A 16,253-nucleotide genomic window follows, 5' to 3' on the forward strand; every position below is an offset into this window, starting at 1 on the left:
GAGACAAATGAACGGACATTGTCAGACCATATTTCGTCCCTTACTTACATAGACATTGGACCCCAAGTCAACGGAACTTTTGTCGCATTTGTAACCAGTACACTACAATAAACTTCAAGCACCTGAACTGGTATTGTGTGCTTTCTGATGCTTGCATGGAAGTGCAATGAAGCATCTCAAAGGAGACGATCCTTCCATTGGTTTATAATTTAGCTTGATAGGGCAGATTTCAATCATTCGAGTTAAACGTTTCAATTTGTTGCCATTTCCATTTGATAGACGTTTAGTCCAACCGTTTTGCTGATCCATAAAACTTTAATTAACAAGTATGATCTGTAATATGCGACTCTATCAAAACTAAAAGCTTCAGCATTACTTCCATTTACCCAATTCATTTGATATATACAGTATAAGTAATTAACTTTCAAACAAAAACTATGAAAAATAGAACATTTTGACTCATCTCTCATTTAACATTTTATTATCTTCTTACATTAAAATATATAACATACTGGCAATTAGCAAAACAATTCAGAAACATTTTTTTCAATTTATGTAAAAGTTTTAACTTACAAAATGTAAATTTTATCTGCACTTAAGTTAGAGAAATGTTTTAACTAACAAAATGTAAATTTTATCTGGACTTAAGTAAGAGAAATATTTTAACTAACAAAGTGTAAATTTTATCTGGATTTGAGTTAAAGAAATGTTTTAACTAACAAAATGTAAATTTTATCTGGACAACCCACAGAAATCATGACGTCCAGTAATCACAATACAGTCTTTCTGAATGAAGACTTTACGTGACCACAACGATCCATTCAAAGTAAACATGCTGTAAAAATGTGCTTGCACAAAACAATCAAACGGATGAATAACAACATATTGTTAATTGTTGACCTAATGCTTTCAAAACTGGTCTCAGCCGCTAACTTGTTGTGATGAAAAACATTACAGAGATCTTAATATAATAGGACGGAATGTGCATATCAAAATGGAAATTTATCACAATGAGAACTTTGAAACAATATGTAATGATAACAAAAATATATGCTCTGTAAATCCGTTTTAACGCCGATGTCAACACATATTTTGGTCATATCTCAGGATGCCGTCGATTGACCGGCGTCCTGGGATATCAAACCAGTGTTACCAATTATTTTGTAAGTCATGTAAGTGACCAACTTATAATTTCACAAGATTTCTAAATCAACAGTTACAGATAAATGATCATTAGACACAAAGTCAGAGATGAATTGTGATGGAGAACCTGTGCTTCGCCCAAGATCTAACCAGCAACCCTTTCAATACAAATCAGACGTTCTCCCAATAATTGAGCTAAGTGGAAGAAGCCCAAATGTATGCTCCTCGATGTCTTTTTTACACATCTAAATACATGGTATTTCTATAAAGAATGATAAGGGAATGCATATAAACCGAATTGGAATTTAGCCAATCAACTTAATCAAATAGTATGGATCCATGAAAGTAAAAACGAGGAAATATTTAAGCTCTTGTATTTTCATAAAAATCTTAAAACTGACCAAGGCGAGATCAACATGATTGATATAACTTTTGTAGAGGACAACAAGGTGACTGTAAATGCAAAATATCTAAGCTCTGGGGATTGTAATTTCAGAGAAGATTTTATTTACTAAGTCATTTTTTACTATCAATAAGTTTATATAAACTTAATTACACCAAGGGCGGGGACATTACTGACTGAAGGGGAATGACTTATTTAACTTACGTAGAGGCCCACTTGGCAATACTACTGCCAAAAATATAACCTCTGGGCATTGTACTTTCATAGAAGATTTGCAAGACATTTTTCTACAAACGTCTATGAAAACTAAATATACCCCAAGGTGCGGCCAATTTTGACCCAAGTGGCATGATAAAATTAACTTTGTAGAGGACCAAAAGTTCATGATGTATGCAAAAAATCTTATTGCTGCTGTTTCTGAGAAGATGTTTTCAAGATTTCACTTTTTAACATATGAGACCTTTTTAGACATCAGACTGGAACAATTTAATATAAAGCTTTTGTAGAGGACCACCTTACTTTAATAGGATAATTCCTCTTAAGTTTTGTCAAAATCCATAGAGTGGTTTAGGAGGAAAGAAAACTGATGATATCGACTTTGTGCTCAGGTGAGCTAAAACGGTAAGTCAGTATCACGGAATGACAAAAGGTCGTGCATCGCATTTCCCCTAAATTTGAAAACTATTTCAACCCCCTATCAAGTTCAATCTCTTGAACTCTTAAATTTACAAAGGTTCTTGCTCGATGGGAAAAAGCAGTGAGACTGACGGAGACCCCTGCTTTGGGCCCTGGAAATACAAATCGGTAATTTGAGCATTTAACGCAATGTAGGTTCAAAACTTGGCATAAGTCTTTTTCTGTTGCGAAGAAGACAATTTATCAATGATAACTTTTGCTCTTTGAAAGTTACTGGCGGAATTTCTAACAAAAACAAATTTAAAAACGGGGTTAAAAAAATATCATGTAAATGCATCAAAATCAATATATATAAATATTATCACAGAAACAGGTGGTAGGTAAAAATGTGAGTAAAAATTGCACTTATATATCAAGACAATAATATGAATAAATCAAAATATAAAAATAAAGTATACAGAGAAACATATCATATTATGCAAGATAAATTATGCAAGGTAAAAATCATTTTACCCCTTAAACTAAATTTTAATTGAACTATTTTTCAACAGGTTTTTTAACTCTTACTTTTCTTCAACAGATACACTTCAACAACCCATGTTTCAAACATGGGTTATCATTGTTTCAACACTCTTTTCAAGCAATCAGTGACTGATCTCCAGTTACAGATGATTTAGTCACTCGTAAATTGTGTTCCGTGTACACTGGACAGAAGACTTTTCCTTAAATGAATGTTCTGCTTGAGAAATCCTCTCATTTTTTGCTTTTATTCAAACACTTACTCTGCTTAATGTACATACCCTTTTTAGAATTCAGAACATGTTGTTATACACTCAAAGAAATTCAATATCAAAATGCCAAACTTGAGCAATAAATGGAGCAGTCATGTACGACTGCATGGAAGCAATGCAGGCATGAAACTTTCAACAGCTTGCTTTCAAAGAGTTGCGAACAACGTTAGTGTACAGGACATCATCACACCATCTCTTAAGCACCAACTATTACATGTCTAGTTATCCTCACTTATTCAAACATTTTTCTTCTTATATTGTTAAACTGTTCTTCTATCCTCTATTCCGTAATGAAATGAAGATAATAAAAGTTGAGCAGAAGGTAGCAAAAAGCTACGATTCTAGCTCTCTCCTGCCATTTTTCTGCAGTATGGTACAAACAGTCTCAAATACAGGTAAAATATAAGAGATTCAATACTCCTCAAGGCTTCAAGCAGGTGATAGGGGACGTGAGGGATGTTGCACTTATTCATTATCTCTCATGTACAGACTCAATCAAACCAAGCCTGCAATTCTTATGTAATTTTGTTGTGATTAATGCTTCCGTGGGATCACTTAGTTTCCAGAATTTTGAGAGTTTTTGCAGACGAGCTACATGTCTTTCTGCTATAATCATTGTAAAGAACAGACTTTACTATCTGACGTCCCTCCGAAACTCCGTGACCCTAACCTGCTTTTCTTCTTTTGAACTTTTGATAATTCATCCTAAAATATAAAAACATAACAATAAATATGTGTGACCGGTCTAATTTGATAAAAGATTTTAACTGAAACTGTAATTTACATGTATGATGAACTGCACTCTTGTACTAAATTGCAGAACAATTAATGCACAACCCACCCCAAAAAAACATTGTTTCTAAGTCATATTGAATAATATATCCTAAAAAACATAAGTGAATCTGTTTACATAGAGTACCACTTCAACTGTCACTAATTAAATTGCTTCAAACGCACCTTTTAAGCATCAATTATTTCTTGTTATTCAAGTAACTTCCATTTTAGGAAGCACCCCAAAATACGAATGTTTACCAAATACATGTATTCAGTCGGACCAATTACTTCCGTTCTTATTTAGTCCCTCTTACCGTGATAAAAACAGTTTTCTTTAAAACAAAAGCCTAGTATCTGACAAATAAGGATTTTGCCATTTAATTTTATATGTTATTATTTGTAACAATTATTTTTCTTATCATTGTTCCATCATATTCTGGAAAAAAATATGCTCAAATTTGATATTAGAAAATATTCATAATTGCTACACAGTTATCTTTGAATATAAATAAAATATTTTTGACTTCCCCAAACAAAAGCTGGGATATTTTTATTTTGTTGTTTAAATTTTTTTTACACAATTTTTTGGTGGCCCCCAAAATTTTGTTTTTTTTTTCCTTTAAAACAAAGGGCCCCATGATGGCCCTAGATCCCCCTCACCGCCCTTATCAAATTTACCAAAACCCCAAATTACCCGGACAAAGGGATTCTCCAATCTCAGAATTGGAGTCAAAAAAATTTTTGACCACTACAAGGGGTTTAACAAGGATTATCCTTTTGAGCGTCGACTTAGTTTTTTACCCAGGTGCACATATTAAAAACCACAGAAACTTTCAAAAAAATTTTCAGCCCAAATTTTTCCCAGGATATTTTGGAAAAAAACCCCCTTTTAGAATTTAGAACTTTCCCCCCTGAATGCGATTCATACCCCCACCAATGTCCTTGACAGAAAGACGACTTGGTAAGGTGGTTTAGAGAATAACTTTAGTGGCACAAATACATATACATAAAAGGAAATTATCTCTGGTGAAAAAAAGACTAATTGTACAGGTATTAGTATAAATATATATTGTCAAATCATGTTCGAACAGTTACAAATAACCTTTCATTTTCCCAATGTACTAGACATTTTCTAAGTCAATTTTTGACCTTGAAGAGTGGCCTCGACCTTAAGCTGGCACAAGGGTTAAGATGGGTTCTGCACATTGCCAAATTGGGGTGAACATTTGAGTAAAGTTTGAAGAAAATCCTTCCATTAGTATAGAATTTATAGAGCGGACATAACGTATTGTCTAGTATTGATTGTATGTAAATCTAATGACTTAAAAGGGGCATTTTAACTTTGTCAAAAATTGCAAAAAAAGGGAAATGGAAATTTAAACCGGGTTTTTAAAATTGGCGAATTTAAATAATATTTTAAGTTTGGGGGCAAATCCCCTTTTTTTCTAGTTTTCAGAAATTTTTAAAATAAAATTTTTAAAAAATTTAAGAACATTTTTTTAAGTAAATTTTTGCCCTTAAAAAGTGCCCCCTTTAAAACCTTTTAACCCCCCGAAAAAGGGAACAGGGGGTTTCCCCAAACCTTTAAAACCTTTGTTTAGGTTCAACTTTTTGGGGGCCAAAAAATTTAAAAAGGGGAAAACCCTTTTCAAATAAAAAATGTTGGCCCTTACAGAGCGGAAAATTAAACATATGTTTTAAATTTTTTCCCATTGTTTGTATTTAAATTTTTCAATTTTTGACCTTGCCCTTTTGAGCAGACACATGGGCAACATGGGTTCTGCACATCCCCTTGTGAGGAGAAACATTTGAGCCAAGTTTGAAGAAAATCTTTCAATTAGTGTAGGAGTTACAGAGCGGACATAACATACTGTCTAATATTTCATTGTTTGATATTTGACCTTCAATTGTGACCTTGACCTTGAGCTGACACATGGGCAACATGGGTTCTGCACATCCCCTTGTTGAGGTGAACATTTGAGCCAAGTTTGAAAAATATCTTTCAATTAGTGTAGGAGTTACAGAGCGGACACGACATACTGTCATATATTTCATTGTTTGATATTTGACCTTCAATTGTGACCTGGTACTTGAGCTGACACATGGGCAACATGGGTTCTGCACATCCCCTTGTTGAGGTGAACATTTGAGCCAAGTTTGAAGTAAATCTTTCAATTAGTGGAGGAGTTACAGAGCGGACATGACATACTGTCTAATATTTCATTGTTTGATATTTGACCTTCAATTGTGACCTTGACCTTGAGCTGACACATGGGCAACATGGGTTCTGCACATCCCCTTGTTGAAGTGAACATTTGAGCCAAGTTTGAAGAAAATCTCTCAATTAGTGTAGGAGTTACAGAGCGGACACGAAAATGGAGACGGACCGACCGACCGACCGACGCGACAAAGCGAATCCATTATAGCACCCCCCCCCCATTTTGTGGTGGGGGTATAAATAGAGTGTTAACAAGATTTTTCTATTTTTAGCTCCGGTGACCTAGTTTCACATGCGATTTCGAACTCATCCAAGCAATTACCTAGACAAGCATCCTGACCAAGTTTGATGATAATTGAGTCGAAAATGTGACCACTAGAATGTTAACAAGGTTTTTCCATATTTGGGGGGTGTGACATAGTTTTTCATCCAAGATGACCCATGTTTGATCTTGACTTACAAAATCATCAAAACAAACTTTCAGACCAATTAACACAATATTTGGATAACAGCAGTAGCCACTAGAGTGTTAACAAGATTTTTCTATTTTTAGCTCCTGTGACCTAGTTTTTCATCCGAGATGTTGTTTCATGTTCGATTTATTCCCAGCAATGACCTAGACAAGTTTCCTGACCAAGTTTGATGACAATTGAGTCAAAATTGTGACCACTAGAGTGTTAACAAGGTTTTTCTATTTATAGCTCCGGTGACCTAGTTTTTCATCCGAGATGACCCATATTTAAACTCATCTGAGCTATTATCTAAACAAGCATCCTGACAAAGTTTGATGATGATTGGGTCAAAAATGTGACCACTAGAGTGTTCACAAGGTTTTTCTATTTTTAGCTCCTGTGACCTAGTTTTTTATCAGAGATGACCCATGTTCGAACTCATCCAAGCAATTGACTAGACAAGCATTCTGACCAAGTTTGATGATGATTGGTTCAAAAATGTGACCACTAGAGTGTTCACAAGGTTTTTCTATTCATAGCTCCTGTGACCTACTTTTTCATCCGAGATGACCCATGTCCAAACTCATCCGAGCTATCACCTAGACAAACATCCTGACCAAGTTTGATGATGATTGGGTCAAAAATTAGACCTCTAGAGTGTTCACAAGCAATTGTGGACGGACGAGGGACGACTGACATTCACCGATCCTAAAAGCTCACCCTGAGCAAGCTCAGGTGAGCTAAAAAACTGACAGTTTTTCTAAGAAAGGACTAATTTTACTTGTCCCATAATTGGGAACGCAGCTTCCCATTCATGGTTTATTCATTCTTTTATTCAAATTAGTCATATTTAGTAAGCATTTCTCACAGATTTAAATAAATGTTTGCCACTTTCATGTTTAAATGTTGATTCTGCTTAAGCTGGTGCTAGGGGGCATGGGTGGTAGTATGCACTTTGCAGTACCCTCCATGAACAGGCTCAATCAAACCGAGCCTGCAACATTTTTAATTTTGCCATTATGGACTTTGTTTAGGGATTCTTATTTTCTCTATTTTTTAAACATAATGAATTTCTCAATACCTTTAATGACATGACGACTTTGTTATTATCCTGTAACTGTGAAGTTTGATTCTGAACTTGTTGCCTCAATGCCTCTATCTGGCTCTGTAGAGCTTTCTCCCTCTCCTAAAATTGTATAAAAAACCATGCTAGCATTTCAGCTGGGTTTTATGTCACACTTTCTAAAATTCATCTTAAAGGTCACATAGTAATTTTCCAGCTGTACTGATGGAGGAACATTAGTCCGTAAGCTAAATCAACCGTTTTAGATTTCAAACAAACATAGACCAGGAGACGAATCATAATAGATAAGATGTGGAGGCTTTTATATTTTTTTTCCCCTGGAATTGGTTTAGAATACATTAGTCTGATTAAAAGAAAGACACAGTTCATGTGTTTTCAGTCAAAAAAAAGCACAGTCAATGTCATGATATGTAGTAACTTTCAGCTGTTAGTGTATAAGACCCCAGATACCTGTGCAAATACTATTCCAACATGGCATGACCCATGGTAGATGTCATTTTTGACTTCAGACTTAATAGCACATGTATATGATTACACAATATAAGTTGTAATGGTAACCAGTTAGAAAAATAAAGCACTAAACAAGAACTCACGCTTTAATCTAGTCCCTTTCTGAAGGTGCAATCGATGAATTATTTTCAAGAATACTAAATTACTAATAATGGTCACAAATACATATAAAATTATAATTTACCAATGCCCTTTGTTCCGCCTCGTTTCTAAATTGTTCTTGCCGTCGTAAATGCTCATTTTCTAACTCCATTATACGTTTCTCTGCCATTTTCTTCTCCTCCCTGGTCATGTGAAGTTCACCCTGTAAAAATTACATAACAGCTAGGTTTAGTAGATTTTGTTAAGAAATACAAATAACTTGTAAAAATAATTTTATAGAAAAAATTTGACTTCCCAGCTAAAATGTTTGAAAGGAGAAATCCTCAAAAGCAAAGTAAATAAAATAAACAGTTGCAGATTCGATTTTATTGTGTCTATTGCTTAGAGGTTACGAGCTTGAACATTTACTGCAACACCACTAAATGATTTATTACAAATCTTAGCGATTTCTACTCCTCAGCACTAAAAAATTTTGAATATGATGCCATGATGGAAAGAAAAGCTTCAATGCCCAAGACATTAACCGTATTAAATAAATTTGAACATCAGGAAAAAAAAACTTCAACTGGGGGTTCTCATACAGGGTTTGTATTTTGTTATTATCCCTTATGGACAGACATGATCAAACCCAGTTGTGGTTAATGCTTCCGATGGATCATTTTTCTTCCAGATTTGTAGATGTGAATAAATTCTTTCCTGACATTTTCTATTGGAATTTCTAACAAACTTTCACAGAAATATCTTCAATTGCTTTAGGGTATACTGTTTGGATTTCATTTACAATTAAAACAAATTTAGTTTAAGTATAATATTAAGTCCTTACCAATAATGCCTCTTCTCGTCTTTTCACTGTCACGTCAGACACAAATCCCCGGGCACTCAACTGTTCCTTTAAACCCATATCTTGCCTACAACATATTGTTAGCATTCTTTAATTAATATGAAAAACATAATACAATTTTACCATGCCAACAAAAGCTGTTGGTAGGACAGCATGCTCAACTATAATAATCTCAGCGTTTGATAGTACAATATCAACATGGATAAAAGAGCCGTAATTCTGTTAAAGTCATAGAGTTATTGCCACTGAACAGTGACCTACTATGTTTCAAATAAGATTGTGAAGTTTCAACATATTCCCTTTAGTTGTTTTGAAAATAGTACTTGCAACCAATGAGTGGCAAGACGGCTGGGTGAGTATCCCTGGTTATCCCTTTCCTTCGAACAGTCCAGCTAAGTACAACACATCCATTTCATTTCCTCATTAAACAAAATCAACATCTAATTCCTGGTAGCTCTAAAGTGGCTAGGTTTAATATTGACCATGGATTTGTTAGCATATTATAAAGAAAAGTAAATTTTCAGGCCACCATTTAAAATCAACGTCCCTTAAATATATGTTTTTGGAGACCTGGTGTTATATAAAGTACAATTAAAGGGCATAATCACTGAATTATCTTAGATTAAGAGTTCTATCTATCATCCATTCTTTTTACATCATTTAAAAATTACAGAAATATGGCTAAGTATCGATTGTCTAAAATGTTCATTCTCTTGTCTAAGACCTTATTTCTAATTTGAATGAATACTGCAACAAATTTTGTTGTGCGAATATAAGTTAATACATAATGTTTAATATATTAGAAAAGATATAATACAAAAGTCTAAATATACAAAATTTAAAAGAAATACTATGGTGACACAAAAATGAATCAGTAAATACATAAGTGACACAGGAATGATGCTTTACTCATTTATATTAAATCAATATCAAATGAAATGTAAATTAACATTACATTAATTGATGCATATTCATTAGATTTTAATGAACAATAATAAATGCTATAATTACATTCAATTCATTAAATGACACTTACATTAGGTTACATTTTAAGTAATAATAAATAACAAATACTGTAATTACGTATCTAAAACATAATTTCAATTTATCATTGTTTTTATAATTATACAATTATAAAACAATGTGATACGCAGATGATATACAGTGTAACAAAAATACAAAATTATATACAACAGTGCAATTTCAGTGTCTTATAGACAATGAGCTACTTTTGTATACTAGTAACTGACAGTTTTACATGTAAAACACCTGGGCAAAGAACAAGTCACGTTAGAAATTAAACAGCTTAACCAAAGTAACATGCTATCGGCAAACAAATGGTTGGTTTTTCTTTCTACCGACTTCCATAAGCTAGTTGTATGGCTTCGTTTCATAAAAAACCGAAAGTCCCAAGCGAGATTCAAACACACTGCTAAGAGGGACAAGTGGTTTGAAGACAACAACATTAACTAATAAAGAATATGCCCCACCTTCCATACTCACAAACAAAGACATATCCCCCCCCCCCCCCCCTAAAAAAACAACAACCCCCCCCCTCCCCAAAAAAAAAGCTAGTGGATAAGTTACATTATTTACAGACAACAAATAAAGCAAAACTAAGAAACATGATAATGTGACAAAAAATAATTAACTATACATCTTTATTACCTCACACCCTTCACCTTTTGTTGGCTGTAATAGTGATGATAACTTTTTGTATGAAATTCTGGTAAGAAAATCTGGTAAAATTTATGCCAAACTATAGCAATTAAAAGGATAACAAGAGCTGTCACAGGAGACAGCGAAGCTCGACTATTAAAATACTGGAAGCAGTAAGGAGGACAAAACTATGAAAGAAAATTCAATTATGTATAATTATGTATTAAGTTATAGTAAAAAAACCTTTTGTTAACATAAATTCCAAGATCAAGGGGAATAATTCTAGAAATAGTCACACTAGAGTTATGAACCTTGTCACACAACATGTGTGTAATGATAAGAAATATATATTTGAAGTTTAAAGTAGATACCATAAAAAGTAAAGAAGTTATAATATTTCTTAAAGAAAATTCTAAGTTCAAAGAGAGATAAATCTGTAAATATTGCTTTAAGAGTTATGCACATTGTCACATAAAATGTAATTGATGATAAGGAATAAGTATTTGAAGTTTGAGGTAGATACCTTTAAATCTAAAAAAGTTATAGTAAAAAATAGTATTTTTTGAGGAAAATTCTAAGTTCAAGGGGAGATAAATCTGAAAATATTGGTGCTAGAGTTATGAACCTTGTCACATAAGTTGGGGATGATGATAAGGTACATATATTTGAAGTATGAGGTTGATCCCTTAACATATAAAGAAGTAACAGTAAAAAATAGTATTGTTTGAGGAAATTTCTAAGTTCAAGGGGAGATAAATCTGAAAATATTGGTGCTAGAGTTATGAACCTTGTCACATAAGATGGGGATGATGATAAGGTACATATATTTGAAGTATGAGGTTGATCCCTTAACAAATAAAGAAGTAACAGTAAAAAATATATTTGAAGTTTGAAGTTGATACCTTAAGAAATGACAAAGTTATAGTGAAAAATATTTAACTGCACCAAAACTTTAATCTGAAATCTGGACGCTGACGCCGACGCCGGGGCGAGTCGGACAGCTCTCCATATACTTTGTATAGTCAAGCTAAAAATTGAAGATTCGGGTCTCAGTTAATCTGTTTATAGGATCTGTTTGCACTGGCGTTAGAAGTACTCGATCAAAAACACTGTTAAAATCAATGACCTTAAAAAATAAAAAAAATAAGCAAACAAACACTTGTATATGCTGTAGATAAAGAGGGACCCAGCATTGGCATCTGTTTGATTTAGTTCATTAAATGAAATGAAAAACAAAACAAAAAACAACAAAAAACCCTGAAACTGCTTAATAAAATAAAGAGACGGAAAGTTCAAAATTTCAAAGCAGCACTCAAAAATTTTCAAATGTAGCATAATAATTATTTCAAAACTAGTTTTAAGTGGAATCTACTGTGTGACCCAACAGAAGTAACTCTTCAAAACAGAACTTACCCTGGTACAATTATTTATTCCACATAACAAAGAGGTATTTGACTGCAATTATCTTACTTACCCAGTATAACTTCTGTTTTGCCGGAACCTGTTATGTGCCCATTGGGAGCTTGTTGAAGCACTTTTGGCGCGTGACATTTGACTAGAGATGTGACGTTTGTTCTGTTTAGTACTGATAGACATCACTGTCTTTGAACGACTGTAATATAAATAAAAGAACAATCACGGTTTAAAGCTGCACGCCTCCAGATGAGTGATAAAATTTCAAGAAAATCGAATCTGAGCAAAAGGTACTAGGAAGGAAAAGTAATAAGATTCAAGGTTCAAGTAATGATTAACATGTTATTTGCTATCAATGACTAATTAAGCAGAATTTCTCACCATGTTACTACTGTGTTACTTATACAGTATATTTTGACCTCTTTTCAGTTATTAATGTGGACTGAAATTGCCTTCTGTGTATATTACGTACATGTAAATTACTCTTTTTGTTAGCTTCACAATATATTATTTAAAATACATTTTTTTAATTTTCATGAATCTGGATGCATGTCAGAGATTGAAAAATTCCTCATGTCTGCTCATAATTACAAGTAAAATTTAAGAGAACTCCATGCAGGACGAGTTGAAAAAAGTTCCCCACATACTGGATTTAGAAGCTACTCCTCCTCCTTGAAGTTATTTTTGATGCCTGCATGCAGCTTTAAAACTTATTTTAATGCAGCTTTAAACCATATTTCATGCAACTTTAAAACTTATCTAATGCAGCTTTTATACTTATTTAATGCAGCTTTAAACCATATTTCATGCAACTTTAAAACTTATCTAATGCAGTTTTAAAACTTATTTAATGCAGCTATAAAACTTATTTAATGCAGCTTTAAAACTTATTTAATGCAGCTTTAAACCATATTTCATGCAACTTTAAAACTTATCTAATGCAGCTTTAAAACTTATTAAATGCAGCTTTAAAACTTATTTAATGCAGCTTTAAAACTTAATTACATGTAATACCTTGCTATAGTTAGATCTTTGGTACTACCATCCGATTGGTTAGACACCTCGCTCTCAGTGCTGTTGTTAGAAAATGACCTTATCCTTACTTCTCTAGGAGAATTCTGTAAGAAAAATATATAAATATATGTGTATGTGAAAAAAAATATATACAAAATATACCATGTACAAATCTTTTACAATTGCAATGCTGTACATTTTGGCAAATCATTTTTTTTTTGGATAAGTACAATTTTCGACCATACTTCAGTTATTTCTCCCTGCAGAAGAATGTTAAGAAAATTATACTTTTAATGTGCACAAATAAATAATCATATCACAAATCTGAAGTAATTCTGCTACCAATTTACTTTATTTAAAGAATTCTGCAAGAAAAAGTAAAATACAAAATCAACAAAATGATGTAACTAAGATATCATATTTTATTTTTTTCTGTTATGCATTCTTATAGATGAACCAACACTTTTAATATTATTTCACTCAGTTTCAAACAATGTATGCTACTTATGACTCTGGGTTGCATTGGGGGGATACGTTCATTGACAGCCCTTCATCATTGATCTGGTTTTTCTGGTTATATCTCACTAATACATTTCAGAACCTCATTGCAAAGAAGAAGATAAATAAGTTTCGTTACTAAGTTAACCCTTAACCCGCTGGAACTGAAAGTTAAAGGCCATTGCCACCAGTTTATCATAACCACAAGCCTTCATATTCATGCAGTGTTTCTATTTTATATTAAAATTTTGTGTTTTGATTTTAAAATATTTAAACTTTTAAACAAAAACTGTTCCATTTTTTTTTTCAAGAAAGGCAAATCCATTATGAAAATTCAGAAGGTTAGGAGTTAATAATCAAAACTGACCTTGCTAACTGGAGGGGCAAGATCGCTATTTCTTGGCGTCAGATTTTTGTCTGGAGGCAATTTACACGGAGTGAGGTCTCTGTTAATTTGTATACTCGACATTGATGTATCTTTCACCCCTCGGTTCCTGTCCTCGTCCGATTGTTCACTCGTGTCGTCGGCAAGGTTACCATCCGTATCATCACCAATGGTGGGCGGGTTTAGTCCAAGTCCTGGGTTCAAGCCTGGAGTATCCTCTGGCTGGGAATTGGCAAGCTCTTCTTTAATCCAGGTTGGGACCTGTAATAGAAATTAACCTAATATATATCACTATTACCAATTACAAACTTATTTATAATAACTACATGTTTATCACAAACATAGGCTTCCAAAAAGTTGTCGAACTTTGCTCATCTACCTTACCTTTAAAACAAATTTCATGCCAGTCCTGCATGTAGCTTGTTCATGGGGGTAAGCATGATTTCTCAAACAAAAGAAACATAATATCAATACAGATTTGTACATTAAATTTGTACTTGACAAATGTTTGTTTAACCTGCCTGCCAGTTGAAAAAAAAATCAAACAAACCAATTTCTTTTTTGTTTTGCTAGGTTTTAAATCGCATCCAACATAGTTGAGATCATATGGCACTTTCAGTAATGATTTACATAAAGTATTTAAACAGGGTATTATTATTATATTAAATGCATACTGATGGAAAATTTATAATAACTAATATAATACATGTATTATTTTTACATCAAAAATATTATTTGCAATTTGGGACAGTGTGTATAATACATACAGTTCCCTGGGTGTCCATCTCGGAAGTTTCTGATGAATATTCATCACCACCTTCTCTACTGGACACAGACATCCCTGTGTTTGTGTTCGGTACAGGCAGCGTAGATCCACTATATCTTTTCCTGTAAATAATAGAACCAATACACGTCAATGATACTTTACATATAAACTTTAGTTTGTTAGTTCGATTGGGTTGTACGTCACACCCAACCAGTATAGGTCATCTGGTGACATTTAAATAACATGAATATTTGAGACACTTTAATGGTACCATACACATAAACTTGAGTTTGTTTGATTGGGTTTTACGTCACACCGAACCAGTATAGGTCATATGGCGATGTTCCAGCTTTACTGGTAGAGGAAGATGTCAGGCGCTCTTCTGTGCATTTTTTCAGGCACATTTAACGGGCAACTGAATAGAACCATCAATGACGTTCTGTAAGCTAGCCGGATAACTTTCTCATATGAAAGAATCCAAAGTTCTTTGCGGGATTCGGACCCCACAACAAAGAGCAACATGTGGTTTGAAGTCAATGACCTTAACCCCTTGGACACGGACCCCTCCCCCCCCAAAAAAACTTTAGTTAAGACTGCTCAAAACATGTTTTTTTTACATCATAAATTAAACTTAAATAGATTTATACAATATCAATCATTTTGTGTCAAAAGGTTTACAATTGGGAACAGTTAACTAAGTAGGTTTATCATTGATCTTAACAAAATATTGTATGTTAAAATCACTTGACCAAAACATTTAGTTAATTAGTAATGTACGTTTAGTGACAGTCACAATCTTATGTTTATTCTAATCATTTTTTTGTTTTGTTTTGTTTGTTGGTACGAAAGCAAACATTATCTCAGTTCAAATGTTTTAATAATAGAAAGCTGCTCCGTTAAAGACAATACGCTTCTGACATCGTTAACGTCAATTTAAGTTTTACCGTGCGCCACATTGCTTTACATGTACATGCCAATAACAGCATAATTTTTTTATTTGTTAATATTTCTTGTTGGTATTTTTTGTATCATTTGGGGGATTGATTCCAATTTATATCCAGTGTATTTTTATGTAAATTCATTCACAGGTAAAGAATCATCTACAAAGTCCAGTTAATTTTTTTATCATCCCTCGTATAAATTATAATAGTACCAAAATTGTATTGTTTGTTATAAGAAATGAAATGAATTCTATAAATTTTTTGCTTTTATGAAAGAGTGTAACAGAAAAAGGAAGACGTTTTCTTATCTACACACAATGTATAAAAGTTGTTTATTTTATTTTTTTTTAATTTGAGAAAACTGACCTGATTCCACGCTTTTTTCTGGATTTTCTCCTTGGGGGTGGGGCGGTAGTTTCCAGCTGTATAAATATATTCTCCCCATGACAGAAAAATGAGTTCAAGGTCAACATTTCCTCTCCTGGCATAATCCTACAGGGAGAAAAATAAAAACAACAAAGTATTATCCCTGACCCTGCAGATTTTTTTTTTGTAATGGATTTGCTCAGATTTGAATACTGGAACAGTCGATTTCAAATTCCAGGGTAGTCAGTATCAAAATT

The 16,253-nt window shown here is 33.2% G+C and overlaps 1 protein-coding gene across 1 annotated transcript in view; it reads right to left on the reverse strand.

The window, feature by feature from the left end:
* Positions 1-3,531: 3,531 nt before the first annotated feature.
* LOC132742727 (serine/threonine-protein kinase Nek9-like) overlaps positions 3,532-16,253 on the reverse strand; it is a 51,587-nt gene continuing 38,865 nt past the window's right edge. The window contains exons 25-33 of the mRNA XM_060731193.1: positions 15,997-16,122; positions 14,691-14,811; positions 13,906-14,184; positions 13,041-13,144; positions 12,088-12,225; positions 8,937-9,021; positions 8,196-8,315; positions 7,499-7,603; positions 3,532-3,678 (exon numbers count right to left, since the gene is read on the reverse strand). Coding sequence (XP_060587176.1) covers positions 3,586-3,678; positions 7,499-7,603; positions 8,196-8,315; positions 8,937-9,021; positions 12,088-12,225; positions 13,041-13,144; positions 13,906-14,184; positions 14,691-14,811; positions 15,997-16,122 — 1,171 coding nt within the window. The 3' untranslated portion in view covers positions 3,532-3,585. The remainder of the gene's footprint in view (positions 3,679-7,498; positions 7,604-8,195; positions 8,316-8,936; positions 9,022-12,087; positions 12,226-13,040; positions 13,145-13,905; positions 14,185-14,690; positions 14,812-15,996; positions 16,123-16,253) is intronic.

The sequence above is a fragment of the Ruditapes philippinarum genome, unplaced genomic scaffold (genome assembly GCF_026571515.1).
Source record: "Ruditapes philippinarum isolate M1 unplaced genomic scaffold, ASM2657151v2 ctg2406_1_1_1_1, whole genome shotgun sequence".
Classification (NCBI taxonomy): Eukaryota; Metazoa; Mollusca; class Bivalvia; order Venerida; family Veneridae; genus Ruditapes; species Ruditapes philippinarum.